Source organism: Ahaetulla prasina, chromosome 2 (assembly GCF_028640845.1).
Source record: "Ahaetulla prasina isolate Xishuangbanna chromosome 2, ASM2864084v1, whole genome shotgun sequence".
Classification (NCBI taxonomy): domain Eukaryota; kingdom Metazoa; phylum Chordata; class Lepidosauria; order Squamata; family Colubridae; genus Ahaetulla; species Ahaetulla prasina.
The window spans coordinates 72,529,413-72,556,616 of NC_080540.1; the positions used below are offsets into that span (position 1 = coordinate 72,529,413).

The 27,204-nt window shown below is 36.9% G+C and overlaps 2 protein-coding genes and 1 non-coding gene across 18 annotated transcripts in view; 1 reads left to right on the plus strand and 2 right to left on the minus strand.

Annotated features, from left to right (window-relative positions):
- Positions 1-49: 49 nt before the first annotated feature.
- Positions 50-17,354, minus strand: GNL3 (G protein nucleolar 3). Its single transcript, XM_058167829.1, has 13 exons — positions 17,201-17,354; positions 15,827-15,885; positions 14,749-14,898; positions 10,548-10,683; positions 8,607-8,710; positions 7,439-7,580; positions 6,712-6,799; positions 5,710-5,878; positions 5,044-5,186; positions 3,407-3,543; positions 2,161-2,342; positions 1,327-1,408; positions 50-1,238 (listed from the first exon to the last, which is right to left on the minus strand). The coding sequence occupies exons 1-13, from the start codon at positions 17,211-17,213 to the stop codon at positions 1,174-1,176; spliced, it is 1,470 nt and encodes a 489-aa protein (XP_058023812.1). The 5' UTR covers positions 17,214-17,354; the 3' UTR covers positions 50-1,173.
- Positions 10,253-10,328, minus strand: LOC131193786 (small nucleolar RNA SNORD19). The gene has a single exon (XR_009154037.1). It is a non-coding gene; the product is annotated as a small nucleolar RNA SNORD19 (small nucleolar RNA).
- A 2-nt stretch (positions 17,355-17,356) lies between the features above and the next one.
- Positions 17,357-27,204, plus strand: part of PBRM1 (polybromo 1) — a 60,092-nt gene continuing 50,244 nt past the window's right edge. For 7 of the 16 annotated variants that reach the window (XM_058172637.1, XM_058172641.1, XM_058172635.1 and 4 more), the window contains exon 1: positions 26,015-26,167. In XM_058172637.1, coding sequence (XP_058028620.1) covers positions 26,027-26,167 — 141 coding nt within the window. In that variant the 5' untranslated portion in view covers positions 26,015-26,026. Of the gene's footprint in view, positions 17,521-22,968; positions 23,198-23,530; positions 23,653-26,011; positions 26,168-27,204 lie in introns of those variants that run through there. The other 9 variants (XM_058172638.1, XM_058172642.1, XM_058172648.1 and 6 more) reach the window with 5 other exon arrangements.

Here is a 27,204-nt window from a genome sequence, read left to right on the forward strand (position 1 = left end):
CTCAGTTTTGTGAGCATCTATTTGGGAGATGCACCTTAAAAAAATTAGAAATTTGGGAGAAAAGTTCACAAATTAAAAGAAAAAGTAAATTTTGATGTTACTAAGAAAAGTTAACAGGTGTAGAAGCCCAAGTGTCCCTCCTCCAAGTTTCTGCTAAACTACAATGCAACATAAGGAGAAACTTATTGATTACAGAAATATTACACGTGTCGCATAGAAGAATGTGACCTCTGGTGGACCATCCAATAGTTAAGTATGATTCTTATTCAAAAAAGGCTGAACCATTTTTGTCTTTCTAATTATCAGGAATTAGGTAAACCTTGTAAATCTACTCATTATGTCTATAGTCATCTGAGACAAGAAATGGTGGCTGAAAACAAACAATTGGAAATAAACAGTGGGCTTTGGCTGTACTGCATTAGAGGTTATATTCTTGCCTCTGTATATATATTCAAAGAGAAATTAGATAAAGATAGGCAATTGTATCATTTTTTTAAAAAAAAATCTGGATTTTCTGTAAGAGTGCATATTCTATATGGCTGCACTACTTACAAATTGAGCAGGAAGACGTCACAAATATATGTACACTTTTGGTTATATTTTCTAATTACACATATACATTCCTCAGGAGCCTGCATTATGTAATCCTGTATACAACATAATTATGCCTTATTAAGATGGAACTGAGGCTACAGAATTATGAAAAATAAATGCATAATTCAGAAGAAAAGAAATTGTTACCTGTTCCTTTACCCTTTATAGCCTGCAACTTTCATCTTAGTGCTAAGTTTACTATTGTAGGGAGAAGGAAAAAAACCCCCAAGAAAAATAATTTTCATTCCACCATAGGATTTTCTGCAATGTAGCTCAGGTTTTTCCAGTTTGGAAAACAGAAAGTCCTTTGTTATCCATACTTATTCAACACAAGCCCTACACAGGTTACAGTCTGAATTGTTGCTTCATTCTACTTTTGTAAAACACTGGTTTTACTTCTGCTTGTAGTTCATATGATCAAAGCATTTACTGAACAAAATCTACTACATCAGAAAGCATATTTTCTTATCAGCTGCTATTTCCAAAATATTTACACGAGTCCGGTGTTCAGTAACTGCAAAAACAGATTAGGAATGCATTCCAGAATGTGAAAAATACTTAAAATTTTGTAATATTTTTTCACATGTAATCGGTATTGAAGTCATAGGTATCATCCAGGTCACTGGTTTTGAGTTGTTTTTCATCTAAAGAAGAAAAAAAAAAGTTCAGAATATATTGGGCTTTTTCTATTTAAATATTTACTCCTGTGAAATTGGTATGTTTAATATATACCTGTAGGTAACATGTCCAAGTTTGCATTCTTTACTTTCAATTCTTCAGAGGGTGTTTGACTACTCATTAATCTGTCACTTTCCTAAAACAAGATTAATAATTGCTATATCAACATTACTGATATAGGAAAACCAGATGCAGTGCATATACCTTCCTATATACTCTAAATTAGTGGTTGTTCTCCATTTTAAAGATAGGAATTAAAATCTATTCTGTATTAAAGGTAAAGGTAAAGGTTCCCCTCGCACATACATGCTAGTCGTTGCCAACTCTAGGGGGCGGTGCTCATCTCAGTTTCAAAGCCGAAGAGCCAGCGCTGTCCGAAGACATCTCCATGGTCATGTGGCCGGCATGACTCAATGCCAAAGGCGCACGGAACGCTGTTACCTTCCCACCAGAGGTGGTTCCTATTTTTTCTACTTGCATTTTTACATGCTTTCGAAACTGCTAGGTTGGCAGAAGCTGGGACAAGTAACGGGAGCTTACCCCGTTACACGGCAGCACTAGGGATTCGAACCGCTGAGCTGCTGACCTTTCGATCGACAAGCTCAACGTCCTAGCCCCTGAGCCACCGTGTCCCATTGATTCTGTATTAACAGGTTTTTAAATATCTAAACATCAATTCTTCATAATCTGAGTGATAAATCCACAAACTGTATTTTTGAAGTCCCATATCACTTGAACAGGGTTTTGCCTGTGTAATTGTGACTCTTTTCTCCTTCCTTGCACACAGTTCAAAATGTATTCCTCCCAGTTCATTCACAGGAGAAACAATTCGGCCAAGGAAAGATCTCACTGGACAGCATCATAAACATCTTAAAACTCAACTGTTACCTCTTTCACATCATCAAGGTCACTTTCATCAGCCTCAATTTCTTCTTCAGTTAATTCATCATTTTCTTCCGCATTGTCTAATTCCAGGGCTTCCTCTGGCTGTTCATTATCCTCCATGATGCCATCCGTGAAGCCAGGAGATTGGAAGACAATAGTGCTTGCCTGGTTAGGGTATTTGTTAGCTAAAAAAGAAATACTCCCTTAAGAGACTGACTGAACAAACAGAACTTTCCAAGGCATCTTGCCAAAAGATAAACTGTCACAGAAATGAATTCTGTTGCAACACTTTTAAGATTATGAGTTTGTTAGCAAGACTGCTAAAAGCAAGACTATTCGCTATTTTTTTGCTGATGGGAAAAAAAATAAATGAAGGAACATTAGCTGCATGTAATCCTTGGCTTATGGCCTATTGCTTAGCAACTGTTCAAAGTTATAAACCTCCCCAAAGCTACTTATGATTACATGTCTTTTTTGCTATGAATATTCCTAATATTTATTTATCAGATATATAAAGCCACCCAACTCCATTACAATTCTGGAATTTCTTAAAATTTTGTCAGATTTAACATTGCACTAATATTATAAACAGACCTTAAATAAAACATAAAGCGAAGTATGTACTTTTAGACGAATAGGTAATATGAAGAGAAACCAGAAAAGGCAATTAGAAACACTCTTCCACAACAGGTATTTCACCAATTGCCAGCTGCATATAGGAGACTTCAATAATTGAAATCAAATAAGGAAAAGTTTCCCCTCCCCCACATCCAAGTACCACAAATAAAAAATACTTATAACTCCTGATGAATTATAATGTTCATGAGACAATTAGCACTATAAATTTGCATTTTTAAATAAAGCTCAACCAGTCAGAATAAACTATTTCAAGCAAGAACACTGAAGTAAACTTAAAACGTTTAATTATTTCTCGTATATATAAATAATTTTATGTAGGAGAAAGCAACAGATGGAGAAAAGAGTTAACATTCCTATATAAACGAATTGTAATTTGGGGGTTAAGTTGAGGAATATGCTGGTATCTTTGTAGGGATTAAACTTTGTTTTCCCTGAAATGTGAAACGTATCCAACATAACCAATATTTTTTTTTCATGGAATTCAAACATAGCCTCTGGAAAAAGTCTATTCTGTAATATGTAAACCATTCAGTAATTTATACTAGGGCATTATGAATTTTGCTCTTATATGTATATAAGATGAAAGACGGTTAGGTTAGACTAATCTCACCATTTAGAGTATTTTTGTTATCTTCTTCCAGTTCCTCAAAATTAAAGCCCTCCTGTATTGTTGCTACTCCTTCCCTGGAAAGATGTGGAGACAGAACCCATGGTTCAGGAGGTCGAGAATAGTAACGAACTTTGGCACTGAAAAAAAAGGAGATTTAGGAGAGATTTTCACCCTTGAACAGAAATATAAAAATCCCTTAGATGAGAAAGCTGAACAAGCTCTTAAACTTCTTTCTACATATACATACATATAATGTAGTCCTTGTTCACCAACTGACTCAGACAGTGATCCTTTGCAATTACGAGAGTGATGAAACAGTAATTACGCGGCCAACACGTGTGCTTGTGACCATTACAGTCACATGGTTCAGCATTATAGCCAGTAGGATATCATCTTGTCCAGTGCCTGCCCCAGTGCAGGGCAGAGAGGTTGCTTAAACAACCTATCTTTTCCTCAGCTGCTTTTTTCCTGCAGCACAGCACTTCCCTAAAGAGTGCTAGCTGGAAGTTAACAAGTGACCTTAACTAGTTGATTTGAAACCTCTGCTGGTAGTGGCTGCCTGATATTGACAAAATCCTAATCAATTTCACACCGAAAGTTTTCGTTTGCCATCCTGAGCTGCACTAGGATTTCTTTCCATGTGTATTTCCGCTGAGCTGCACTAGGCATGGCTGTCCATGTCGATTTCCCCACTGTGTGTACCGTTTAGTTTTTTATAAATCCCTTGCACTCCGATGAATGTAAGTGCATATATTAATTTCCTTTTGCTTAATTATCAACACAGAGATAAACACTCCAAAGGTGGGGGGAAAGGCTTTAAGATTTCTTATTTTAACCAACTTCCTCATGAATAGAGTTCTGGAATCCTACTATTTGGATTCACCTGGATGTTTGGGGTTGTACCCTTCTGATGCTGTACATCCAGGAACAATTTCCTAATAAAACTCTCTTCAAGATTTATTACTATCTTGGTGTCTCCCTTAGTGTTTTCATTCTTTGATATTCACTGTGCAAGTTCTAAATTAAGCATTGACTCAGATTAATTGCAATTGGTATATAGGTAGTCCTTGCTTAATGACCATCTGTTCAGCAACCATTCAAAGTTAACAATAGTGCTGAACAAATAGTACTTACATCAAGTCACTGAGCAGTCACATGCTCAAAAGAAAAGGGGGGGGGGCTCTTGGCACCTGTCCACTCCCTCCACCTGCCTACTTCTCCCTCATCTCCACTCTTTTGGCTGCCCTCCACTCTGCCATGGCCTTCATGCTTTGCAAAAAGCAATGCTTCAGACAAAGTTTATCGTAATACTATTTTTATGTCATAGCATGGCATGCAAAATATACTTAAAACTGTAAATGGCCTTGTTTATGATTTAAGATTCAATAACGTACATTTTGCATGGGTAAATCCCCGACTCAATTCCTAGTAAATATATGAAGGATGTTCTTCCGTACCTCTGAAATTTTACAGCTTATAGCAAGCTGTAGAAGGAACAAGAATCTTAGAATTCAAACAGACGCATGATAAATTTACTGTTTGGCTTCCAAGCACAGGTCTTATATAAATTAAAAAAAACATCTCACTACTATAGCAAAAGAGCTTGTTTTATTGTAATTAAATGAGCACATATTTACCCTGTCCAGTCACAGAGCAGTAATTTAGCTGCACCTTCTGTATTAGGAAGACCACCTTTTTTCAACATTCCTCTCTTTTGAGCAAGCAAAGTTAAAAATTCCAGAGAATTCCTGTAGTCTGAGATATTATAGTGTAACATGATCTAGAATAAGAGAAAAGCCCCACAAGTATTATATTGTCAGAATTTTTTTCTTGTATGAAGAAATTCCTACATAATTTCCAGCCGGCCACAGCCAGTTGCCTGCTTCTCCTACAATCCATTTATATAAGTCACTACTTTTCTGATCTGGAAAAAAATAAAGCTGATCAAAAAGCACCATTTAAGGGTACAGCAAGATCAGAGTTGGATCTGATGTCATCACCATAACAGTATGACATAGCAAGTATCCTCATTTCTCACTTGCCTAAATGGTGGCACACTGGGCACAATTATATTCTGTCTTGTATAAATAGAACATAAGTATTCCCTCCTATTGTAGATACAATCAACACAATAACAAAATATTTTGACAGTAAAATTTCATTTCACTGATATGCCAAATTAATGAATACAGTGTCATTTAACTACACTGCTCAAATCCTACACTGAATGATAGAAAATAAGGTTTAATCAAAAGCTCGTAAAACGACTACAATCAAATAGTGAAACTGTACAGTATCTTTACCTGCTGTTTCCTACAGTGCTTCAGAACAGCATCTACTGAATCAAGTAGGTTTTCAGCATATGTGATACTTCTCAGTGCTAGAGTTAGAGCAGAGCATGAAGGTGCTGCAATTATACAGGGACTATCCAACATCTTAATACGTTTGTCAATGTGCACTGCTTGTATGGACCTTAACAGAACAGAGACATAATGGTTGGGATTAATCAGGTGCATGCACAAACCAGAATTATGAGGAAACAGATGGCAGAATAATGGAATGTAGTCATCCACAGAAGGATTGGAGAAAAACTTTGAAAGAAGCTACTGAAGGAAATAGCTATCCAGGCTAACTTTAAATTAGGATTTTTTTAGTAAAACTTTTTTTTATCATGAATTGATCTAAGTAATTCTATGTATATTCTTCTTATTGTCTTCTGATATCTTCTCATCGTTCCCATCACCCATCTCTTTCCACTTATGACTGTACGACTGTAACTTTGTTGCTTGTATCCTTACAATTTATATTGATATTGTTCCTGATTGCTTATTTGTTCCCTATGACTTTCATTAAGTGTTGTACCTTAGAATTCTTGATGAACGTATCTTTCTTTTATGTACACTGAGAGCATATGCACCAAGACAAATTCCTTGTGTGTCCAATCACACTTGGCCAATAAAAAATTCTATTCTATTCTATTCTATTCTATTCTATTCTATTCTATTCTATTCTATTCTATTCTATTCTATTCTATCCTATCCTATCCTATCCTATCCACTCTAAGTTACAGATAAGTTAAAAACAATTTTTTTCACACACTTTTACTTCTGACAAAGATGCAGAAAGATTTCTTCTCTGTAAAAAGAGCGTGGTGGCAGACACTGGGCAGACACCCAAGGATTATAGGTAAGTTTGTGGGAGAAGGACTGAGGGACTGTTGCTTGTGGGACCCAGAAAGACCAACCCATGCATAGGTATGCATATGTGTGCTCTGTTACAACACTGCTTTATTAAAGCAAACTAACTTTGTAAGGCCTCTCTCTGGTCCCACGTTGCAGGCGCGTACCTCTTTCAGACTATTGATTATGCTGCTTTTCCCCACGTTTGGAAAACCTAAAGCCCATCATAAAATAAAACAAAAAACTTTTGTAAGACATAACATGAAGTGAATTATTTTGAAGATCAGAGATTTAGATGGGTAAGATTCTATTTTTAGTTCCGCAACACCTATGAACATAAATACAGCATCTTCAATTTACTTTATATTCTAGGAATGCCACTTTAAATAATCAGATATTCCAGAAAAAATATTTATTCAGAAAAGGTTGGATTCCTATTTCAATTTCCCCTTCCTCTCATTTGGCTATTACATTTAGGTTTGAAATACAACAAGGTCTGAGTGGAAGAATAAAGAATAATTTTCATCTTCTGATTTGGGACAATGTTGCATTCTTTGAAAATATTGGTTAGAATAACTGGGGTCAATTAGGTTTTCACTTTTTAAAGTGCCTATAGAGCAAGATCAGAGTTGGATCTGAAGTCTTCACCGTGAGATTAAGACAAAAGTGTATATATCCTCACTTCTCACTCTAGTATTATAAATTAGCAGGCATCCTCAGCATAAAAAATGTATAATGTGACTAATTACAATATTTTATGTATATTTTCAAGCATGAATTTCCATAGTAGTCCTTACTATATACAAGTATGTACTATAATTCACAGAACTCCATACGGACAATGCAAACTTACCTATCACCCCAACCTGTATAACTTCATCTTTAGTCATAGAATATTCTTGTAGAAGTTTCAGGAGACATTCACTTCCAAAGCATTTGTTTGCTCTTGATAATTCTAGGTATGCACTATTCTTCTTTGTATTTCTTTTCTCTTGCTGTAAATTTAAAATAAGATCAGCAGAATATCTATTTCAGAGAAATATATTTCTATCTGACTCATTACAAGATACAGCCATATGTATCAGCAGCTTTTTACTAAAATAAGAATTTAAGTCAAAGAATCAATTATGATAAATCCATGAAATCAGTAAAAGAGAAATCAATTTATGAATTTTTATCTAAACAAAAAGCAGAACACTCCATCTGTAGTGTTGCCACACCTTGCCACAATTCCTTCAATTGTAGAATATAATAGGAAAAGTTAAGAATCTTTATAGAATATTGCTGAAATTTTAGACATTAACTTTATTCAGTGTTATGAATAAAATGGACACAAAACCCTAGAGAATGCATTTTTAAACACCCCAGAACTATTTTATATGATACCCAATCTCTCTTGTCCCTAACTTTGTTCAAGCCTCTCTAGGTTTATTTTTTCCATAGCTCTGATATAGAAATTTCAGAATCTTTCCATAGCTCTGGTTTTAGATTTCAGAATCTTTCACTGCCCTCATAATTTATTTACTGAAGGAAAACACAAATGCTTTTTAGCACTAGATGATCCCAACGGACTTTTCTAGTCAAAGAATTTAGTTATTAAGAAAGGAACTGAGGAAGAAAGCACAACTACTATCTTCTGTCTGGTCATATTAGCACCCGTGCTTATTTCACATGAAAATAAACTTTTTTCAATCTAACAATAATGGTGGTATCATAGTATAATCAATTTTCCAATGACTCCTCTTGAATGGAAATACGATTTAGTTTCCTGTATGAAAAGTGGGTTGGATTCAGTAGTTTAAATCGCCTGTTTTAAGGATTTTCTAGAATATATGATAGTGGCAATACAATCGATGCATGCTTACCTCTACAGAATGTATGATCACTGTATCTTCAGGAATACTAATTTAATCATTTATTAAACAGGAGGAAAAGATTTCATATTATCTTTAGTCTTTTATATGCATATATAAATTATAGGTTTGGGTAGTATTACAGAAGACAGCAAAATATGTTCTTACCACAGTTCTGTCTTTTATCTGCATCGATGATTTAAAAGCAATAGTTGGAAGATCTTTATTTAAATAATTTAACCAATTTTCTAAGTTTTCTTTTGGTATCAGATCTAGGAGAAAAAAACATGCAGAAACATGCTGTAAAAATATGCTGTTGTGTGACAATCCATGTGTTTCAAACATTGAGTAAGAGGAGAACTGTGTTAGTCTATGGAGAAAAAAAATCAAAAGGAACCTGGCAGCCCATTTCCCAACTAACAAATTTTATTAAAAGGTACCGGATGAAGTAAGTTGCAGCGCACAAAACCCCCTGCTTTTTAATAAAATCTGTTAGACAGAAAAGATACTACCAAATTCCTCATGCCTTTTCAAGGTTACATCTAGAAAGCCACTGAGTTATGATCGTTATGGCATCAATATTTGTGAGCTACTCATTAAATACTGAAAACTATTTGCAGTTGTCTGTAATCTGTTATTCTCTAAAGTCTTGGGAGGATTATTAGATGTATATCATATAAAGAGCACTTCTGCCTACTTGCAGTAAGAAATTATTACTGCAAGTAATTAATTAACCGCAGTAAGTATTCATGCCCTATTCTGATGCAATTTTAAAAATGAAATAAATGTCTAAGACTTGTGGATCCCATTATTTCTGTTCCTTTCACATTGAAAGTCCCAATACCCAAATGAAACTGACTGGTGCAATGATAAGATTCTATTTCATTGGATTTAGATTTAACCGTGTTTCTCAAAAGTATTATGAGGCACATTATTTACTTCATGAAGCTGCCCAGCATGAACCTATTTAAAATGGTTAACTATAGTCATAGATCTTTAAAAGTACAGAAACCAGTAAAGCCTATTACACTGATGGTTAACCTTTTCAGCACCAAGTGCTGAAACTGGAGCATGTGCACGCACTGGAACGCTGGAACACGCTGGAACCCAGAAGAGAGCAGCTGTCCAGTGTGCATGCGTGCCAGACCAGTTGTCTGGCATGCATGCACGCGATGGAGCCCGGAAGAGCAGCTGGTGATGGTGTGCATGCCCAGAGAGGGCTCTGCATGCCACCTCTGGCACATGTGCCATAGGTTCGCTATCACGGGCCTATTAAATAATTTTATTGGACAATCAACAGATTGTAAGATATGAAGATAAGACAAAAATAACACCCAGCAGCCAAAATAGTTGCTATTTCACACGACTGCTTGATTAACATAGAAGATATTCTTTGTTATGCGCAACATTGCAAATTTAGTAGTTAAGGAAAGATACCATGCTCCAGAGGATATTCACAGCCATATATAGGTAATTCCAGAGGCAATTCCAAATTCTTCAGCAAACCAGATGTATTCTAAGCTTGAGGTATACACCCAGGCAGTTCAATACAATTTTGAGGTTTAAATTGAGAACAGAATGAAACATAGTGTAATCAATACTTCAATAAAAGCCTTTCCACAGTCAGCTTTATTTCAGTTTCTTTCAAAACAGGGCCACATTAAATGGGAATAATACCCTGTGTGCCCGCCAACAGCTTAGAAGACAAAATGCTTATGAAGATTTTCACAAGATCAAAACACTGTGTGGGTGCAATCTAGGTGTTTCTAAACATACAGGATGAGAATGACTAGAATCAGTTATGCCTCCTTAGCAGGAAGAGTGAGCTCAGAGTTGGATCTGAAAGTCTCCAGATGCAGGTCAGCATGTTTTATAGCCTCCTCATAGCTCACATCCTACTGAAGAATTATTTAAATGATAATGTAATCAACAGAGCAGTCAAACACTAAAGTTTAAATACAAGCTAGCTTCTACTAGCATTTAAGAAAAACGGGCAAGTGTCCTATCTCCCTTTCTAAATTTCACACAAGATCTTCAAATCATTGGACTTAATTGGCATATGAATAGAGCTGAAAAGTGTATATAAAAAAAACTACTCATTTTACTTACCAATTTTATTTAAAACCAAAAGTATTTTTTTTCTTCCCTCAGACTGAGCAATAAGTTGCTCAACCTGTGGACATCTACAGCCTAGAGGATCTCTAGCATCCAAGATTTCAAGTATGACATCTGAAGCCTCAATTACCTAAAGAGAGGTAATAATAAAGAACAATATGGTATTTGAGACCATCAGACTAATTTACATTTGAAAGCTTACGAGTCATGACTCCTGGTACTATTTTGGTATCAAGCTAATTTAAGAGTAATTCAAATGGACTTAAAAAAAGGTTCTCCAACAAATTGAACACATTCTCTGAGGATTGTTTTCAGAACCATATCAAACTCATGATATTCTTAGTAGAAACCATGCTTAAAAAAATGGTTGGGAATATTTAAATATACAGCTAAAGGTAACTGCAAATAGCTTTATAAAAAAAGTAGAATATAAATACAAATAAAATATGTACATGTTTAAAACTTAATAAAATGGAAAGAAAATAGCTTGGAATATATCTAGAATACTTTTATCACTGTAATTCTTTTGTCTTTGAATATACTGAAATATATAGGGGAAAATGGTATTCTGTTCAGGTTGGGGAATTCCCCTTGCACTCTCCTTCCCCTAAACCCTCCATCTGTTCTAGGATAAGAGGAAGGGACACGAAAACGAAGCAGAGAGGACGATATTTTGCCAATAACTGGCAAGAGATCATACTGGATGCAATAATGAATAGTTCCAATACTGCACGAGTCAAAAAGAGGGCTGTGAAAATATTTACAGACTCCTCACATCCTGGACATAAACTGCTTCAACTCCTACCCTCAAAACGACGCTAGAGAGCACTGCACACCAGAACAACTAGACACAAGAAGAGTTTTTTCCCGAATGCCATCACTCTACTAAACAAATAATTCCCTCAACACTGTCAAACTATTTACTAAATCTGTACTACTATTAGTACATCGTTCCCATCACCCATCTCCTCCCACTTTTAATGTAACTTTGTTGCTTATATCCTTACGATTTATATTGATATTGTTTCCCGATTCTTATTTGTACCCTATGACTATCATTAAAAGTGTTTTACCTTAGAATTCTTGATGATCTTTTCTTTTATGTACACTGAGAACATATGCACCAAGACAAATTCCTTGTGTGTCCAATCACACTTGGCCAATAAAAGTCTATTCTATTCAAATTACTATTGTCGGGTAAGAAATATAATTTATGATTTCCCAAATTTATAAAGCAACTAAAACTTCTAGATATTATCAGAAAAGAAACAACTTCCATAGATCTAACGCAGGGGTGTCCAAACTTTTTTGAGCGAGGGCCAAATACAGAAAAATAAGCAAAGGCCCGGGCCACCGGGGGGGGGGGGGAATGGGCGTGGCTTATTTTGGGGTGTGGCTTGGTGGTCATGTGACTGGTGGGCGTGGCTAACTGCTCATGTGACTGAGTGGATGTGGCTATGGGCATAGAAACTACTCAGAGGGCTAAAAAAAGTAATTTTTGACCAGTCCTCACACTTATGACCATCCTCACATTTATGCCCATTGCAGCATTTTTAACAACCATATCACTCATTTCACAACTGCTTCTCTTCACCACGGTTACAAGATAGGGTGCAAAATGTAAAGATAGTTGTACGTGTGAGGACCAGTCAAAGTGTGAGAACCTGTCAGAAATCACTTTTTCAGCCGTCTGGGTAGTCCCTATGCACAGTTTAGGCTTAAGTATACTATATGTGTGTGAGTTATATATATGTGCATGTGTATCTCTATGTTTGTGTACGTGTGTGTTTGTGTTATGTTGATTTTAATGTAATATTTTAAATATAATTATTCAGAAAGGCATGCGGCCTGAAAACCTGGGACATTACAATACAGATGGATACAGTCAGTCTACTAAAAGCAACAATATGTGGATATCATCTTCATTTAAGGGGAAAATGTTTCATATTCATTCATCTTGGCCAGGGGTGTCAAACTTGGTCCCTTAAGACTTGTGGACTTCAACTCCCAGAGTCCCTCAGCCAGCAAAGCTGGCTGAGAACTCTGGGAACTGAAATCCACAAGTCTTAAAGACAATTTGGACACCAATCTTAACTTTGTTTTGTATTTGGTATGAACTTGAAACTCCCTTCGTTATTCCTGCCCGAGGAAGGCGAGATAGAACTGCTGGGCCGGGCACGCCAGCAGCCTCTTCGCGCTTGCCGCCTCCTCCCCTCCCTTCGTTATTCCTGCCCGAGGAAGGCGAGGATAGAACTGCTGGGCCGGGCACGCCAGCAGCCTCTTCGCGCTTGCCGCCTCCTCCCCTCCCTTCGTTATTCCCTGCCCGAGGAAGGCGAGATAGAACTGCTGGGCGGGCACGGCCAGCAGCCTCTTCGCGCTTGCCGCCTCCTCACCTGTTTCTCGATGGCTGTCACTGCCGCCAGCGTGTCCGACATGGGAGGCGCGAGGAGCCTCACCAGGCGGCCCGAGGAAGGCGAGGATAGAACTGCTGGGCCGGGCACGGCCAGCAGCCTCTTCGCGCTTGCCGCCTCCTCTGCCCCCTCCCTTCGTTATTCCCTGCCCGAGGAAGGCGAGGATAGAACTGCAGAAAAATAATTGCTACCAACTTGCCTTCCATTGAGGACCTGTATACTGCACGAATCAAGAAGAGGGCCGTGAAAATATTTGCAGATCCCTCGCATCCTGGACATAAACTGTTTCAACTCCTACCCTCAAACGACGCTATAGAGCACTGCACACCAGAACAACTAGACACAAGAACAGTTTTTTCCCGAAGGCCATCACTCTGCTAAACAAATAATTCCCTCAACACTGTCAGACTATTTACTGAATCTGCACTACTATTAATCGTTTCATAGTTCCCATCACCAATCTCTTTCCACTTATGCACTGTATGACATGTGGCATAGACATGCTTTAATAAGTTTAGCAGATATAGACGGATATAGAAAACTACATATTTTTTCTGTAATCCCACCAAACACGGAATAATGGTTTTCAACCTCCTGACAGATGCTCAGAAAATATCAGTTCTGCTTTTAATAAACAATGGTTGATTGTCCAATTTTATACGGTTACACACCAAAGTTTAAGCAGCAGGTGAAGCTAAGCAAGATCACATCAAATACCTGTACAATTAGCACAGGGGCGCCCCAAGGCTGTGTGCTCTCCCCACTTCTCTTCTCTCTGTATACCAATGACTGCATCTCCAATGATCCATTTGTTAAGCTACTGAAGTTCGCAGATGACACAACAGTGATTGGTCTCATTCGAGACAATGACGAATCCGCATATAGACGAGAGGTCGAACGACTAGCCTTGTGGTGCAACCAAAACAATCTGGAACTGAACACACTCAAAACCGTAGAAATGGTGGTAGACTTTAGGAAAAACCCTTCCATACTTCCACCTCTCACAATACTTGACAACACAGTATCAACAGTAGAAACCTTCAAATTTCTGGGTTCTATCATATCGCAAGATCTCAAATGGACAGCTAACATCAAAAACATCATTAAAAAAGGACAACAAAGAATGTTCTTTCTGCGCCAACTCAGTAAGCTCAAACTGCCCAAGGAGCTGCTGATCCAATTCTACAGAGGAATTATTGAGTCTGTCATTTGCACCTCTATAACTGTCTGGTTCGGTTCTGCAACCCAACAAGAAAAACACAGACTTCAGAGGATAATTAGAACTGCAGAAAAAATAATTGCTACCAACTTGCCTTCCATTGAGGACCTGTATACTGCACGAATCAAGAAGAGGGCCGTGAAAATATTTGCAGATCCCTCGCATCCTGGACATAAACTGTTTCAACTCCTACCCTCAAATCGACGCTATAGAGCACTGCACACCAGAACAACTAGACACAAGAACAGTTTTTTCCCGAAGGCCATCACTCTGCTAAACAAATAATTCCCTCAACACTGTCAGACTATTTACTGAATCTGCACTACTATTAATCGTTTCATAGTTCCCATCACCAATCTCCTTCCACTTATGACTGTATGACTATAACTTGTTGCTGGCAATCCTTATGATTTATATTGATATATTGATCATCAATTGTGTTGTAAATGTTGTACCTTGATGAACGTATCTTTTCTTTTATGTACACTGAGAGCATATGCACCAAGACAAATTCCTTGTGTGTCCAATCACACTTGGCCAATAAAATTCTATTCTATTCTATTCTAAGCTGTTTTACCTGTTGTTTCCTATGTTCAGCTTCCCGAAGAATCTCTTCTTTAAATGGGGCCGTATTGGGAACTCCAGGATCTTTCTTTGGTTTCCTGTGTTTATGTTTCTTGGCTTCTTTTCGAAGTTTTTTATTGTGTTCTCGTACCTATAAAAAACAGTGACCCTCTTTTACTACTATGGATTTTTTTCATCTCTCCTTCCTCTTCATACAAAAACTTCAACACTCTCTACATATTCTTCGCTTGTAAGGGGCATATTTTAACAAACATGGTGGGCAATTAATTATCAGAACACAAATGTGGCAGCATATCTTTCAATGAAAATAGAAGAAAGGCACACAAATTTGGATCGAAGTGTACCTTATCTTTGCTATTTCGAGTCAGGTATGGATGCTAAACAAAATACTAATTTTATTCTGACTTTTGGAGCTTCGGAACTTTTTTACTTGTAGTCCTACTTTCTATACTTTATCGAAAGTATGACATAAACTATAATATTATTCCTAATCATGAATTCTAAAAACGTTTAAAACTGTACATTCCAAACTGTGCACCAAGGTAACCCAGCAAATTCACAGGGGCATTGCAGGATATTTTAAATTTTTGACGGAAACAGAGAACTACTCAACATTTGTTGACTACTATGTTATGAACCAAAAATAATGGGACTTTAAAACAATTAAAGCAATTCTGCAATGTTATTCAACCTTATAACAAAAATAGGTTGTAAGGAAAGCATGTCACTTTTCTATTTCTTTCTAAAGATAACTCATCAACTGATGATGACAAAGAGGATAATTAAACTGAAGACAGGAGGAATTCAAGGAGAAGAATGGAAATGAAAGAATGTTCAACCAAACATTTCTGAAGCAAGAATTATACCACTGAAGAGTTAATTATAACATCAACTTTATGTTCTTTCCATACTTCTCATAAAAGGATTCAAATAACCTTTCTTCAATGTAGTGAGCAACTGTTCCGATTGTAAACCAGGACAGACAACTGGGATACACAATGGGAACAGCAAAATCCATACTTGTTTTAAGCAGAAATTAATTCAAAATACACATTTACCTTTTTCTGTATTTTATAACGTTTGTGGCAGGTCATGCGCTTACTAGCTTTCTTTAACTCTGAAAGGCAAAAATGCAAAAAGTTAAATTCTATCACCATATATCAGACAAATGAAATGTGTGCCACACTACTTTTCCACAACTATGACTCTAGAAACATAATTTAATAAATAGGAAATAAAATGTCTGAATAGACCCAGATTACTTAGGTAATATTACAATTTTATCCTGCCTTTACAGGAACACACAGAATATGATTAGGAATGTAATCTTTTCTCGCTCCACAGTATTTGAAATTTAAGTCTCATTGAGTATTTTGGATTAGTCCCAATTGCTTATTGTCTGTGGTCATTAAAAGTAACAACAGATAAATAGTTGGCTGACATAGTATAAATATCCTTGGTTTTTCCCAATGATTTTCCCCCTTCATTATATAAGTTTTAAGATTGTAAGCTTTCCCATTCATTGAACATTTTTTTAAACAACCAGAACTCACCAGCACAAGTAGAAATTTAATTAACTCATCTCTGTCTGAGAGCACAAGGTTATATCAGATGCCACACAAAACAACAAAATCCTTAGAAAATCGAGATAAGAGCAAATAGGGCTGCATTTCTAGACTCTGCTTAGAATTTTCCTTTGCTTCTTTGTATTTAATTTTGCATCAGCTTGGGAGAGGGGGGGCGATGCAGGCAAGCCATGCAAGGTGCTGTTCAAAAGGCAACTGGACTTTCTTGGGTTTTTATCCCCCCTTGAAAACGTTTCGCTTCTCATCCAATTCTGAAACCGAAGAAGTTTCTTCCCACGAGGGCTGGAGATTGGAGAAGAATGTTGGTAGCATGGCTTGCTCTCTATGGAGGTTTTCACTCATCCAGCTCATGGTTTGTCCCAAAGGTGCTGCCGTTCAAAAGGCAATTGGACTTTCTTGGGGGTTTTTCGCTTTCAAGGGGAACCCTTCCCCCCCCCGAAAGTCCAGTTGCCTTTTGAACGGCAGCACCTTTGGGACAGTCATGAGACGGATGAGTGAAAGCCTACATGCTCCAAGCCATGTTACCCACAAAGTGATCTCCAATCTCCAGGCCTCGTGTGCTCTCCTGCGCATCTGGAGAACATCAGGAACGATCAGGTGGGCCTTAGATCGCAGGAGCCTGTCCGTAACACGACACTACACTTCATTACTCGTGGAAGACAAGCGGCCTTCCCGATCTGGGTCGCTTTTGGCCGGAACGGATCGCGAAGCAAAGACCCAGGAGAGACACCCTGTACGGAGCTCCTTCCCCTGCGTCTCTCCGATCGCGAATTATTAACCAACCGGCCGACTACCGGCCCATCCCTGTTTGTCCTCCCACCCCGGTATAGCCGCTGAGCTACTCACTCGGTCGCTTCATGGCGGCCGGAGGCGACTCTCCTCTCTTCTCCTTCGGAGCGATCCACGTGGAAGAAAGAAGAACCTCGCCGAAAGGCTGCCGTAAAGCGCCGCGGCCTGGCTGTCGCTCCGCGCGTCTCGCTTGGCGGCCGAGAGGCTTGGCTTTGCGACAGCGGCGGGATCGCTTGGGAGCGAGCGAGCGAGCGAAGTGAGCGGCAACAGTGGCGGCAACGCCGACGGCGCGGGGGGCAGTGGCGGCGACGGGGACTGAGCGCGGCCGCGGCTGCAGGAGGCGGAGGATTAGCAGCAGCAGCAGCGGGGCTGGCTGGGTAAGTTCAGGGTGAGGGGCCGGGCTTGGCTCGGCTCCGGAAAACAAGCGGCGCTCGCGGGAAGGGAAGACAGGAGGCCGCGGCGCGTCTCCTTTGTGTGGCTCCGGAGCTGCTGGGCGAGATTCTTTTGCCGAAGCCCCCGATCTCTGCGCCTCTCCTGCCGAGGACTCGGGGCTGCTCGCCTCCCTTCTGGTTCCTCTTTGGCTCTGCCCGCTTCTGACCGGCCTTCCCGTCTCTTCCCGAGGGGAAAGAGACCGGCCCTCCCTCCCCACCAGCCCCTGGGCTGCCTCTGACCTACTAACCCTCTTTTCTCTCCCTGAGTTCACACGCGTCCCCCGACCCCTGTTTCTGGTGGATTCTTCCCAGGAATTTGTGGGTCATTTTATCTGTTTTCCGGGTTTTCTTTTTCCCCAGTCAGCACGTTTAGGAGAGAGAGAAAAATATATATATATACATACCCCAACATTTCAAAAGCAGTTAACAGGAGGGGTGTCTATCCTAAGCCTTGGCTGGAGAAATGATTTGAAGTTTTCGCTCTAGTCCAGAGCAGAGCCCGCTGCACTTGTCAAAAGTAATCACTGCCTGAATCCTCTCTCCCATCCACTTCTCCGCATTGAGGCATAAACAACCTTGTTGCTCTTTTTTCCACGATAAAACTTTCTTCTAAAAGACTATAGACTATAAGTTTCTTTACAAGCATGGCTTTAGGTTTCCTAATAAAAACAATCTGAAATATAGGTACTGTTTCGGAAGCAGCTGGATTCATACAGTGTGCTGGGATATGGTAGTCTGTTGATTTAACATGGTAAACCATAATATGGTTTTTATATAAATTAACACCTGTTGTGGCCACATAACTATATATGCACGTGGGTGCATAAGTGCACCCCTGTGCCTACAGTCCCTGTCCTAATATTCCTTTTTTACTTACTCTTTTCATGTATCCAAATTATGTTTATACTTTTACCTGTTATATATGATTGACAAATAAATAAATAAAAATAAAACAAAAAAACAAATAAAAATATGTTATGTTTTATATATATATATAAAACATAACAAACAAAGCCCTATATTATATATTATACAAAGCCCTATACATTATACATATAGGGCTTTGTTTGTTATGTGGCCACAACAGGTGTTAATTTGGATTTAGCATATTGTATGAACCCAGCCACAGTTACTACACAAAGGGACAGGAATTCTGCAAATTATAACAGCTAAAAAGAATGATATGTACCATCAAGTGAAAAATTGGCTGCCCTTTAATATTTAATATTTCCTTTATTTAAAGATGTTGAAAAGCTTAACAGTGTAGTGGAATTTATAGTTTAGTTTTTCATCTAATAACCAATATTTTGAAATGTCCAAAATTCATTTATTTCTACGTTTAAGGAGTTATATATTTTTCATTTTACATAGCCAGTGAAAATATGCCATTCTTTTGAGACAGTCTTAATTAATAAAGGAGAATATATGTAGCTCAGGGTTGAAATAAGGACTCCTTGGTGCTCTTCTTAAGTTCGCTTGTTTTCTTCAGACATTTCATTACCGAAACTAGTGATGTTACCTAGTTTGGGTAATGAGACATCTGCAAGAAAACAAGCAAGCTCAGAGAGCACCAAGGACCCCTCACTATCTTAATTGCCTGCTTGTTAAAATAAATTTTGAAAAACTAAGGCATTATCAGAAGAGAACTCCATTGGTTTTCTTTTCCTTTTTTTTAGCATATTGATAACATCCAAAGAGACAGATTTGGCTGGCATATTAACAAGCTTTCAAGTTGCACATAACTTTTTTTCAGATCAACGGTATAATGAAGGAGTCTTACATTTTTGGAAATTAGAATTATCTACTCCAAAAGGAAAAACAGTTTAACCAGGAAGTGATAGATAGCTGTTTTCATTTTAACAGTAGAATAATGGTTATTTTTACAGAATAGTACAGATACTATTTTCATGCTTCTGATAAACATCGATTTTTTTTTTCATTTCATTCTACCCAGAAATTATAACTTAAAAAGGCATGTTTTATTTTGTTTTGTTCTTGATATGAATTTTAGCAATTCATTGGTTGAGCTGATATACTTAAGTCAGATAGAAAAATTAATGTGCGATAAACTGTTACATTGTAATAATTGTAACTATATTGACAGTTTATTTAAAATACTGAAAGCATTGTAATTATCTAAAATCAGGTAAATAATTGTAGTACTTTTTCAAGAAATATCAGCACAACTATTTAACTAATAGAAAAAGAATGACAGTTCAGTTAATGGACCTGTAGCAACAAAATACTATTTTTATAATAAGATTATTGGTTATTTTATTTATTGAATGTTCAGAAAATAATTTGATATAAGGAATTAGAATAAATGGCAGACTACACTATGCCCTTTTAGACAGTAGGCTGACTAAGTATTATTTTTAAATGTGCTATTCTGTGTCCTCTTTTTCCTACCTGAAACAATTGTCAAAGGGTTATCTACATATAAAAAATACTCATGACAATGTTGTCTTTTAGGGTATGCAGTAAAATGCAAACAATAGAAAGGGAATAGGTAAAAAAAATTAAAGGTAGGAGATGCAAAAGAGAAATATAACAAAGTATTTTATATCAACATGACTTATAATGCTCCATCCTTGCAAAATACCGTATTTTTCAGATGCACTCCCCCCCCCCAAAAAAGTGAGTGAAAATTGCGGTGCGTCTTATATACCGAATGTTGTCAAAGCCCTGCCCACCCGCTGGCTCCCACTCTTCAGACATTTTCAGCCTCCGTCCATCATGTTTTCAGCCTTCACACACCCCATTTTAGACCCATACCATGCTGCGGGGATTGCCAAGCACATCGCCGCCAATCTCTGCCTCTGTGCGTCGTGTTTTTGGCTTTTGCACGCCCCGTTTTTGGCCTCCATGCATTGCATTTTCGGCTGCTTCCAGGCAGCAGGGATTGGCAGCGGCAGTGGTGCCAATCTAAAACAGAGTGTGCGAAGGCCAAAACACAAGGTGCAGAGGCCAAAAACGTGATGCGCAGAGGCGGCAATGTGCTGTGGCGATCCCCGCAGCCTGGAATAACTGATTGGCAGTGTTCCGATCCAACCGCCAATCAGCTCTTCATGGTAAATCAGGCTACGGTAACATGCTGAAGCTGACCAAAAATATGGTATACTTATTTTCGCTCTGTTCATACACTACTTCATGCATGGTTTTTTATGTTTTTAACCCTTTTATCTTCTCTTTTTTGAGAATCTCATCAACTCTATCCAACCAGTGCTTTCATGATTTCCCAGACCATTTTCTCAGACCATTCATTTTTAATTCACAATGTTTTATTTCCAGTTTGATCCTCTTTCATCTTCACCAAATCACCTCAGTGAATTTCTTTTGAACTGGTTAGTCCCTGTTGCCTTACGTTCATTTAACACTCTTTTATTTCTGATAGTGTTTCTTCTTTCTTTATTATGTACATTTGACATAAATTTCTTTTGGAATACCAATCTATCATTTCTGTATAATAAAGTGGGCAGAAAAAATTTTTTTACATTCCCATTTTTTTCCCAACAAGCATTGTTGCTTTACAGTAGACCACATATTTCATCATGTTGATGTCAAATCTTCCATAATTTGCACGTTATAATTTCGCCACCCATTTTTCCAGTTTAATGAAAATTCAAGATATGTAAATTAATCTTTCTTCATATTTTGCTATTTACAGAAACTTGCAATTGTTTTATTTACTTTTTCTAGTCAAATGCAATTACAGGTAGTCCTCGACTTACAACAGTTCATTTAGTGACCAAAGTTGCAACAGCACTGAACAAAGTGACTTATGACCGTTTTTCACACTTACAACCGTTGCAGCATTCCCATGGTCATGTGATCAAAATTCAGCCACTTAACAACTGACATATTTATGACAATTGTAGTGTCCTGGGGTCATTTGTCATCTTCTGACAAGCAAAGTCAATGGGGAAGCCAGATTCCCTTAACATCTGTTACTAACTTAATAACTGCAGTAATTCATTTAACAACTATGGCAAGAAAGTTGTAAAATGGGGCAAAATTCACTTAACAAATGTTTCACTTAGCAATAGAAATGTTGGATCAATTATGGTTGTAAGTCGAGGGCTACCTGTATTTTGGTTTTTAACACATTAATGTTGATATATATGCAGAGACAGACAATGTCTGAATCTAACTTTCACATGAATCATTTTGGTTCTCTCCCATAATGTGACATCATCTGTATACAACAGCATAAGTACTTTCATATCTCCAATCATCACAACACACACTTCCTAATATATTTATTATGTAGAACACACACTTTCTAATATATTTATTCATAAATACATTTAAAAAATCAAGCAAACATTGGACATCTGTCTTACTTTCTGCCTATTGTTGAACCATTTGATAATCATTCAATGTGCTTATGTATATTATATCTCCATTAGATCCTCTTTACCATAATTAGTAACCGTACTTTAATACCATAATTTTCCATAATTCAAGCTTAATTCTCTTTATTTTATACTTCCTTTGAATCAAGAAATACGCAATAGATCATATATTTGTACATTTCTCAAAAATATTCTGAAAAGCAAAAAATCTCTCTCTACAAGAAGTCATACAGCTTTCTTAAATTTTGCTAACATCATCTCACACTTTTTCTATCAAAATTGCCCAGCACCTTGCCAAGCATACTTAACAGATTAATCCCCCTGCATTCATTCTTGCCATCTTTTCCTTTGTTTGGCAAACAATAACAACATTCTTTTATTGTCAGGTACTGAAGCAGCTGTCACACAAACATTACACAAATCAGATAAGCAGTCCATAAGCAAGCCAAGTCAATGTTCTAATATCTGTCTGCTTTTACCATCTACTCTACACCATCTACGCATTTCTATTCTTTAGTATTCACATAACATATTACTTCTCTTTTATCAGGTTTTAAAAATTAGTTATAGGATTCATTATAAAGTTCATTACCTACCATCATTTCAACCACTGTATGAAGTACAAATCCGTCATTTAACCTTTAGCTTTAAATACCTTTGCTTTGTTTGCTTTCAATTTATTTGTCATTTATCAGACAAAATTACAACTGCTACTTGGCTTGGAGTAAAATGTGAAACAGTTGTTACCAAAATATGGTTTACTTCTATGTATACATGAACTATAGTTTTGTTGCCTTATGTGTTGTAAATATAGCCAGTTATTCCATAATCAATCACTAAGCTATTGTTTAGTTTGAAGTGCTTCAGCAACTGCATTTAAAAGTATTAGATCTGTGCCTGCATTATTAATTTGAAGTTTTTATAATGATTTATAATTTATTATAATTAAACCTTAATGACTTTGTTATATGACGTACATTGGCCTTTGCAATTTCTGAATGTTATTTTTTTAATGTTGATCAATATATTATTTAATTAGAACAATAGATACACTATGGCTGTGATGGCAAACCTATGGCATGTGTGCCAGAGGTGGAATTCAGAACCCTCTCTGTGGGAACGAGTATTGTCGCCAGTTGCTCTTTGAGGTTCTGTCGCGCGAATGCACCCCGGCCAGCTGCTCTCTTCCAGGTTCCAGCGCTCTGGCCCATGCGCACGCTCCAGTTTCGGCACTCAGTGCCGAAAAGGTTAACCATCACTGCACTATGGTGATTTATATATAATGAACAATCTTTTTTCTTAGTATAGTTCTTCTGGAATAATATGACCATTAAGACTATAGTTCTACTATATCAAATAGCAGAGTTTTGTAACTGATAAGTATGAAACTACAAACTTTATTCACTTATTCTAAGACAGCTAGTTTTGTTCTGAATTTTAAATAAACATTATTTCAAATTTGCTAACAAGCCAGGTATTATAATCCTATTTTGCGCTGTTTTCTATAGTTTTCCTTATTCTTTCTTCTTAATTCCTTTATTTACCTATTCTTTCTTTGTTTCTTCTCTGTTTTCCTTTCCTTTTGTTATCTTCTCTTTCAGTTTTTGCTGTACTAATACTGCGGCTGAGTTGGTGCTTTAAAGATTTCCCTTTTCTCAGTTTGCTTACTTGCCTATCAGACATTATGAGGAGATTGGCTTTTCGTGGTGCTGGTTGTACTCTGGTAAATCTGGTAATTTGCTGGTAATGTGTGTGCTGTTTGTCCCTTTTCCATACATCTCAGCCATTTTTGTTTTATATAGGTAGTCCTCTACTTACGACCATGATTGAGCCCAAATTTTCTGTTGTTAAGTGAGATATTTGTTAAGTGAAATTTCACCCATTTTATGACCTTTCTTGCCTCAGTTGTTAAGTGAATCACTGCAGCTGGTAAATTAGTAACTCGGTTGTTAAATGAATCTGGTTTCCCCATTGATTTTGCTTGTCAGGTCGCAAAAGGTGATCACATGACACACACATCAGTGGTCATAAATATGAACCAGTTGCCAAGGATCTGAATTTTGATCACCTGACCATGGGATGCTGAAAAGATTATAACTGCGAAAAACAGTCATAAGTCATTTTTTCAATGCCCATTGTAACTCTGAATGGTCACTAAACGAATTGTTGTAAATCGAGGATTACCTGTATTTGATTTGTAAAAATCATGTTTTTTCATGTGTCTCATGAATTTGTACATTAATTTGTGCAAATGTATTAATACAATTATATTAGACTAAATATATATTCTTAAAATATATTTCTATAAATAAATAATTGGAAAACATGATTTCCTATTTGTTTCCCTTGGAAAACTGACTATACTAATCTTAACATTTTTAAATTTGTTAAAAGAACTTGACTGGGATAATAAGAGGTTTTTTATTTTATTTTTCGGCTTTTAAATGAGTAGGAAATTTTAGAAGGTTTATGAATCATTCACACCTTAAAATTGCAAACAAGTTATCACTTTACTTCTTCATGATAATTTCTTAGTCTGCATTTGTACTGTGTGAATTTCAGGTTTAAGATTCAGCTTTTTCAGCTCAGATCAACTAGTTCCATATGGACTTGAGATTGTTTGGTAGGATTAAGAAATAATTGCTTTGTGATTTAATGAAAATAATTTAACTAACATGCTTTGTTTAAACTTGGTTGATCTTTAGTAATTATATTACATTATAATTAATGTTTGTCTTCAACTAAGTAATAGTTTTCTTAGGAAGTACTGGCAAAATATAAGAACCTCATTTACCTAAAGGATTCTTTTGTATTTTCTTTTTGATACATAATCTATGTCCACATTAATGTATATCACTTCAATCTTCTGACAGAAGCATTTACTTCTAGCTTAGCAAACAAATTGTTTTGCAATAATATTTTAGATCCTTTCATTTTTTCTCTTAGGACACTTCATGTCACTATTGCACAAATCACATTAGCTTTTATGGCATAAAATTTGCATGCCTATTTCAAAACCATGCTTAACATAAATATATACTTTTTAAAAATATAACAAATGAAAGTACTTCGGGACACAAGTTGCTCTTATATTGAATATAGTCCATGGGAAATGTGATCATAGTAATTACATATTTTCTGTAATTACTGTACGTTTAAATTCAGCAATTAATTCACGATTCAGTTGTAATTGAACGTTCAGTCCTCAGTCACAATTGGAGCTAATACTTTTGGCTTTGGTGTTGGCACAAAACAGATTTTGGTTGTAATTGATTTTTGCTTAATGTTGTACATTGCCTTGAAAGTTGTCAGGTGGCCAAATTGATATTGTGTGTGTGTGTGTGTGTGTTTGTGTGTGTGTGTGTGTGTATCTTGATGTCCAGCTTTTTTAAATACGCACACACACACACACACACACACACACACACACACACTGTAAAAATAAATTGCAATTGTTTATGCTTGCTACATATCAGCTGTGGTAATGTTTCTTTAGGAAATAGAAATGTTTCAATCCCTTCAGAAAACCATTTATTTTGTTATAATTTTGTCATCAAGGGGCTTGGCTAATACAATTATTGCTTGACAGTAAAACGATTAATATAGTATCCTAATATAGGTTATGTCAGCCTTTCCCAAACTTATCTCTATTCCCCACACAGCATGGCCATTTCCCCAGAATTCTGGGATCTAAGGTGAATCTAAAGAAGCTATGCATTGTCCAGAAGTTATCTAGAAAAAAAATTTCTAAGGTAGAAGATTATTTACAGTATTGCAGACATGTTCCAAGCCCACAAAATTGTATGCAGAAAATGCCCTGTAGAGAGCTGGAGGGAGTGGGAATCGATCCTTATCAGTGTGTCTCATCATTGTTCTTGGTTAGTCATGCTCACAGTGGCAGCCATTGTGTGAATAGGTGTGGAGCTAGTTTATCAGAATACACAGCGTACCAAAGACACACTGATACCTGTAAATTATTTCAAATAATTGAATTGTAGATTTGTTAGGATTTACTGTCTTGTTATCTTATGTTTTCTTTTTCTGAAATCTTCCAAGTTTAAGAACATTTTTCTTTATTATAGAAGAAGTTGGATTCCATGAGCTCAAAGAGGCGAAGGGCTACCTCTCCTTCTAGCAGTGCCAGTGGAGGAGATTTTGATGATGGTCACCATTCCACAAACACACCAGGTCCAAGTAGGAAGCGGAGAAGACTCTCCAACCTCCCAACAGTTGATCCTGTAAATACCCATAAACGTCTATCTTTCTAGCCTAGTCATTATGTAAAAGCAACAGTCTATTATATCACAAGAAAGCAATTGTTAAACTCTTTATTCTTTTAACTTCTTGGGACTTTAAAAATATTGTCCCTTTAAATTAGAGTGATATGCATACATAATGGAGAATAATGAAGCATCAGAATATTTTGTATTTTAACAAAACAGGACCCAGATTGTTGGGGGCAATATGCTGACTATAAACTGCTTAGAGAGGGCTCTAAGAGAGGGAAGTGGTATATAAGTCTAAATGTCATTGCTATTTCAGGATGCTTAAATTTGCTGAAAATTGTTGAATTACAGGGACTCCTTATTTAGCAGCTGGTTTATAAAGCAAAGAAAAATAGAAGTGAGATTATAAATACAGAAACATTTCATGTAGTGACTGTTTAATAGCCAAGTGTCCCAGTTGTGTTGGAGTTGTAAATGAGGACTTCCTGCATATTTACTTGCAGTTTATAAATGATACAACTCACCGTCTTCTTTGAAGTTGACAGCTTTTCCAGGGTTGTTGAGGTCAGAGTCTTCAGACTTTGATGTGGTGGTGGGGTGGGAGGTTAGTGTAATTGAGTGAAATAACAGCTGAAAACTTCCACATTTAAGATTTTTAAAATCTCCTAACCACCTTCTTATATTGGGCTGATATTTCTCAGTGTCATAGGATGTCTGCTGATTTAAAAAAAAAGGGTGTTGATTATTTTTCTTAGTAGTATTTCTAGCATCAGAAAAACCAAATATTTTGTTTTGTTATAAAATAATCACGAACCTAATTTTAAATAATAATATAAAACAATAAGTTAAGAAAAATTGTCCCTTCCCATTTTGGGAGTGCAGATACCCAACCCTACCCCATATGGGCAAACTCTGTTTTGGCACATAAGCTGGCTAAAGGTGGAAGTCCGTTTCCTGTAAAGTAGGTTTTTCTCCTTTAGATATTCCTTTAGTAAATTGATTTTATTTGTATATAAATTGTTTAACATGTTCACAGACAAATAAACCCT